Here is a 6,041-nt window from a genome sequence, read left to right as displayed (position 1 = left end):
ATTGGAGTGGCCTGGTGGCTCCCAGTCTCAAGCCATGTATCATTGAATTCTTGAATCATTATTACAAGCCCTTCCCTTACCAAGATTTGTTATTGAATTTTTGAATCATTTTTGTGGTATTTTGACTGCATATAGCATATCAGGATTCACGTAGCCAATCTTCAATTAATTAGGAAAAGACAAAGATTATTATTATTACAAGCCCTTTCCAAGTTCTTGTAAAATTTTTACAACATTTAAAAATTACAAAGAAATTTTTAAATGTGTAAAACTATTCAAAAGTGAATTATTCACACAGCTGTACATGCATCCACGGTCTTAGAAACAAGATTTTACCCATCATCACCATCACGTATATTCAAAAAAGGAAAAGGTTTATATATAGCTGAGGCTCTAAACAATCAAATTAGAGCATACTTAAAAATTTTCAATAGAAGAAGTTTGTTTTGATGCCCAAATATCATCAAATTGATCATCTCGACATCAAAATACATAGACATGAGAAAAAAATAACTTTCAAGTTTGAAAATAGTGCATCTTGTAATGTATTTTTGGACAGCCAATTTTCAATATTTTCAAGTTCAAATTTTACAATTAAAGATGAAAATATATTTTAAAGCTATTACAAAGATTTTCAGTATTTAAACCACATTTCTCGATACTATTTGAAAGTGCACGCGCTCTACTTTGATTGTTCAGAGCCTTTGGCTCTTTACAAACTGCACCCGTAATAAAAAAAAATACACAATTTCTCAATGTGGATATTATCCTTGATAACCACTCACGGTAGCGATATCATTCCATTTGTTAGTCAACGCCTGCTTGAGACGTCCATGAATTGTGCAATTTTAGTTGAAGCTTCCCTCTCCACACAAACACACAACAGAGCAATTCCATAAATTTCACTCAAAATATTCAAATTCTCACTGAAACAGAATGCCCACCCCACACATTTTATAAAATCAAATATAAGAACCATCTCGTATTGAAAATAGTAAATGAAACATTTAGAACCCAGCAAAAATTATAAATTAAAGCTGCCCAGATGCCAAAAATACAACGATCCGATCATCCGATGCTCAGAAAACTTACAATACCACTAATAAACTAGAATAAATTAAAAATAGAGGAAACCAAGTTTGAGAGAGAGAGAGAGAGAGAGAGGAAATCTGTGAACAATGGAGAGAGATATACTAAGAGAATGAGAATTGGAGAATCTAGAAATGAAGGTGAAAGAAAACCAAGATTTCAAAGTGGAGCTCTTTGCAAGATGGTGAAATAGATGGGAAAAGGGAGAGAAAATGAAAAGGAAGCAATCTCCCTCCCTCTCCTATTTCACTTTTGCAGGTCCATTGGGGAGTGCAGAATCAGACTTGGAGCTTGGGTTGAGCTCATCCCAAGCTTCAATCCATGTAACCATGGCTTCCGAAAGCTTTTGAAAGTAAGGATCGACCTTCCCAAGCTTCTCCTTCACTTGTTTAGAAAGCTCAATGTAACACTTTTGCACAGTCGTGCATTCTTTTGGGAGCGTAGCAGATTGAAAGAAGGGGATGAGCTCTTCTTGCCAATATATTCCTTTGTATTCCTTCTTCAAGTTCACAAACGGGTTACTGGCCTTACTGTGCCATATATACGGCAACCCAGTCTTCAATCCCAATCCCAAGTGGTCACAGATAACCTGCACAATGATCAAGGAATCAGTTAGAGAGAGAGAGAGAAAGAGAGAGAGAGAGAGCTCTGATATGTGTAATGGCTCAAACAATCAGGAGTTGATTGAAAGGTCTATTCACTCTATGAAACAGGCTAAAAGAAACAGACAGAATAAGGAAAAAGTAAACCTATACCTATGCCTTCGAAGAAAATCATAAAACCCAGGAAACTTCAGAAAGAAAATCAAGGCAAACAAAACACTGATCTTAAGTTCGAACAATGAGAAAAACCAATGTGAGATCACATGGAAAATGCATAATTTATTTAAAAAGCTGGTTTCAAAGGCGCCTACAAGAGACCAGGCTTCCTGAAAAGAGCTTTTCATACAGTTACAAAGTGACATCCACAAGCACATGGGGAAGAAAATCTTTGAAAAGAGAGAGTGAGATAAGCATCTCACTTCGAGATCGATTGAGAGAGAGAGAGAGAGAGAGGCCACAGACCTTGGTGCACCAACCAGCCCACATGTCATCGTAACGGCCAATAGGTTGGCCATCTCCCATTAGGCCAAAGTACATGGCAGGGCCAATAAGTTCACGGTTGAATGCAAGATTCATTCCGCACATAGGGAAAAGAGTGCCCTTCGGTATTGTTAGAACAGCATCCACGTACCTGGTACAGATAGAAAATAAGCTTCTCACTAACTCCAATAGGAACTTTAGAACATTATTAACCACGCAAGTTCGAAAAATAAACCAACAAAAAACTAAAGAAACAGAATTTCCATCTTTCTCTCTCTCTATATATATATAGAGAGAGAGAGAGTAATTCACCTAGTGTTTCTTTCACGGGGTTTGACCAGTTGGGTGGGAGCATCATAATCAGGGATGTTGAGCCAAAGACCATGAGAAACAGCGGTCGGGACACCCTCCCGGAGGCTGAAAGGATATCCACGAACAAAATCCGCACCATCGCGATATGGATCATAGAGTGTGTTGAAGAAAAAAGGGGTTGAAGGGCTCAAAAGGTTTTTAATGTGTTGTTCCAAAGCATTGATCTGTTCACCAGTTGGGTCCTTTGCAACCTAGGGCAAAAGAAAATCATTCTCTTTAGCTAGAGAAACCTAAGCAAATTTTCAAATATGAAGGAGAGATGCACGGAAGGGGTGATCTATTAGCTGTGGTTAACAGCCTTCATCAAACACTTCAAATTGAATAAAGTTCATACAGTAGCATATGAGAAATAAACTCCTATATAGTAGCATATGAGAAATAAACTCCTATATAAGCAAGATTATTTGGAAAATACAGAATTATAATGAGAAGAACACAGAAGCTAGATTTTACAAAGGATTAGATGCAGCTGAGTTTAGATCAAATAGAAGAACCAAATAACATGATAATTATGGAAAAACCGGACTAGCTAAATGACAAACAAACAGAGAGAAGGAAAAGCATAAGAAGATACTAGAACACTTCAATCAATCATTTCAACTTGGTAAACTAAAAGGTGAGATAGGAAGGGGCAAGGGAAGTTGATCTTACCAATGAAAAAAGAAGAAAAAATGATGTATTAAATATGCATCTGTGATTCTGTATGTCTGAGAGAGAGAGGCAGATCATTGTTCACAAATGAGGGACAACAAAATGAAACATCACAAATATCACTTCCATGAACTGACGTAAGCTCGTAGTAGGTTAAACAAGATATAAAGCAATATCTAACCAAATAACGCATACAAAACATTCAGTTGCACAAAATGCATTCTTCACGTGATGGCTATCAGAGAATGTTCGTTTGAAAGAGAAAAGCATTGATCTTAGCCAACATGTGAAGAAGATAATCAATGACATGCTACAAACGACACCATGAAAATCACAAGATCGAGGTAATCACAGTTAGCCTAAACCACATGACTACTGCCAAAAGAAAAAGGTGCCCTTGATCAAGCAGTTAAGGAAACAATGTTGGCATGGGTTAACCAGAGAAAAATGGCCAACCAGAGCATAGTCAATTTCAAGCCCAAAATCTAAGTCTCCAGCAGAAAAATAAAAAGTTAAAAAACATAAAAATTTGATAGCCATATGAATCCATACAAGTAAAACATCATCAAATTGTAATTAATACAATAACCAAATATCTGACTTGAGGACTAACAGATCTGCCTTATTACAATCCACACTACTTAAAATGATGCCCAATTTCTATAATTCTATTTAATAGAAAAGACTAGAAAGCAATCCAACTCGAAACCAGATTCAGAGAGTTTAACTGAACTATGAATGTAATCTTAGCCAAAGATCAAAGTCAACAGCTCACAGATATACATATAACTAGAACAATTTCATCACAAGAAATGCAATGAAAACTTTAAAAATTTAAACATAAAGGGGCAAAATAATTTTTGTTTTTTTTTTCTTTGGAGTCAACTCCAACAATAACAACTAGAAATTTAATTAAGGACAGGAAAAAGAAAATAAAAACAAAAACATTAATAGCAAGTGCTGGTTTGTAAGCTGGATCACCAAATACATGGAGATCAGAACCAGATATCAAGTCAAAAATGTTATAAAAGAAAGATCCATACACCCCTATAAGCAATCACATAAAAAACCACAAAACTCAATTTTTTTCCTTGGATCAGTAAAATTAAGGAAGCAGTTTGATTTCAAAAATTTCAGAGAGAACATGAGCAAAACAACCAAATCACGGAAACCTATCACCAGAATTGAAAAAAAAAAAAAAAAAAACCATGAAAGAAACCAAACAAAAAACCACAACCCATCACAAAAAGCACAAAATTTATATTAAAATAATAATAAAAATCAGCACCTAAAAAACTTGAACCACCATCAAAAGCACCTTGATAAGTAAGCCACAATTCACAGAAATTATCCTAGATACAGAGACAATAAATTCCACAATGGGAGAACCTTGAAACCAAAATTCACTGCCCATAACGCCAGATATAGAGATTTGGAAATAAGAAAAACAATAAAAGACCAGAGAGAGAGAGATAACGCCAGATATAGAGATTTGGAAATAAGAAAAACAATAAAAGACCAGAGAGAGAGAGAGAGAGAGAGAGAGAGGGGGGGAGAGAATTAGAGATACAGAAAGAGGGGACTCACAAAGCAATCATCATCAATGGTGAATATGTACTTCTTCTTCGAAACCATGTATCCGAAGCATCGACAGGCCGAATCCTTGAAAGAGATACAAGAGGCCTTTGGACCCAAAATCTTGTTGATATCATTCCTGTTATAGAGTTCATAATCAAACCCTTCGGGGACCTTGATAACCTTTGTTGGGTCCCCATCTTGGACTATGATGAGGTGATATGGCTGAAGAAAAGGCCTCCACATCTCAAGAAAGTCGAGGTTCCTTATGGTGGGTATCACAATGTCGAGCTCATCTTTGAGGATGGGAGTTGCAGAGGTCGCCATTGATGCAAAAGATCAAAGTTTTCAAAACAAAAGAAATGCAGTTTGCGGTGGAGAGAGAGGGGGGAGGGAGGGGGATATATCGAGGTGTCTAGAGAGAGAAAGAGGGCATTGTGGTCTAGAGAGAGAGGGAGGCCGGGTGGGTCCAGACTCCGGAGAAAGGTGGGTCTAGAGAGAGAAAGTGGCGAGGTCTAGGTAGAAGGTGGACCTTGCATGTGAGCGTAGTACGAGATGCATGAAGCAAGGGAGACGAAGGGTCCAGGAGTGTGAAAGGGAGAGAAACCTCTGCTCTAGAGAGACAAAGTAGAGAGAGAAAGGTGGGGTCTACTCTAGAGAGAGAAATTAGAGAGAGAAAGGTGGATTTAGACAGAGAGAGAGGGCCATACATGTGCTCATGCGAGAAGCCATCTTACCCGATGCGCAAGCCTCGTGTTTGTTTTCCCCAAATTGTGTATTGGTGTACCCAACTTCTCTCTCTCTCTTCATGGGGTTTGTGATTAAACTTACCAACCCTAAAGAAAAAGCATATAATGAGGTTATCTAGCTTGTGTGAAATGCGTTCACAATTACATAAAATTTGAAGGTTGTATTTATTTTATTGATCGAGCTAAAAGATAATTTTTTTTTTTTTAACTTTATGACTCACCCAAGCTATCATATTTTATATCAAATGGTTGTAAGTAATTGTGACCTCCCTGTATTAAAAGTAAATAGTTTCATTGTATACAATCTCTCTTCTAAAACTTTATATACCCGACCAGGGATTTGAGGTGTAGACCTGATGGATCCACCCGACCTTGAGGTGGGTCTGGGTATGGGTCTAAATATTGGACCCAATAGGTAGAGTCCGAGTCCAATTGAGCCCAGTAATATTTTTTGAGTCCCAATACATGAAGTATATATATATATATATATAGGATTGTCTATGAATATATTATTTATCTTTTA

At 37.0% G+C, this 6,041-nt stretch overlaps 1 protein-coding gene across 1 annotated transcript; it reads right to left on the bottom strand.

Moving 5' to 3' along the window:
• Positions 1-1,006: 1,006 nt before the first annotated feature.
• On the bottom strand, positions 1,007-5,145 carry LOC18446216 (UDP-arabinopyranose mutase 1). The gene is made up of 4 exons (XM_006856338.4): positions 4,782-5,145; positions 2,484-2,734; positions 2,154-2,322; positions 1,007-1,678 (listed from the first exon to the last, which is right to left on the bottom strand). Exons 1-4 carry the CDS (start codon positions 5,094-5,096, stop codon positions 1,331-1,333), a joined length of 1,083 nt encoding a protein of 360 aa, XP_006856400.1. The 5' UTR covers positions 5,097-5,145; the 3' UTR covers positions 1,007-1,330.
• Between the last annotated feature and the right edge of the window lie 896 nt (positions 5,146-6,041).

This window comes from Amborella trichopoda, chromosome 10 (genome assembly GCF_054954075.1).
Source record: "Amborella trichopoda isolate Santa Cruz 75 chromosome 10, AtrichopodaSantaCruz75HAP2 v2.0, whole genome shotgun sequence".
NCBI classification, from domain to species: domain Eukaryota; kingdom Viridiplantae; phylum Streptophyta; class Magnoliopsida; order Amborellales; family Amborellaceae; genus Amborella; species Amborella trichopoda.
Note: the sequence above shows the minus strand (reverse complement) of the source record. Positions and strands in the feature narration are given on the sequence as shown.

Excerpts from the sequence above, each read along its gene's own strand:
- LOC18446216 (XM_006856338.4), bottom strand. The coding sequence starts at position 5,096 with ATGGCGACCTCTGCAACTCCCATCCTCAAAGATGAGCTCGACATTGTG. Across the intron at positions 2,323-2,483 it reads CCCCGTGAAAGAAACACTAG|GTACGTGGATGCTGTTCTAA; the intron begins GTGAATTACTCT and ends TATCTGTACCAG. Across the intron at positions 1,679-2,153 it reads GGGCTGGTTGGTGCACCAAG|GTTATCTGTGACCACTTGGG; the intron begins GTCTGTGGCCTC and ends ATCATTGTGCAG.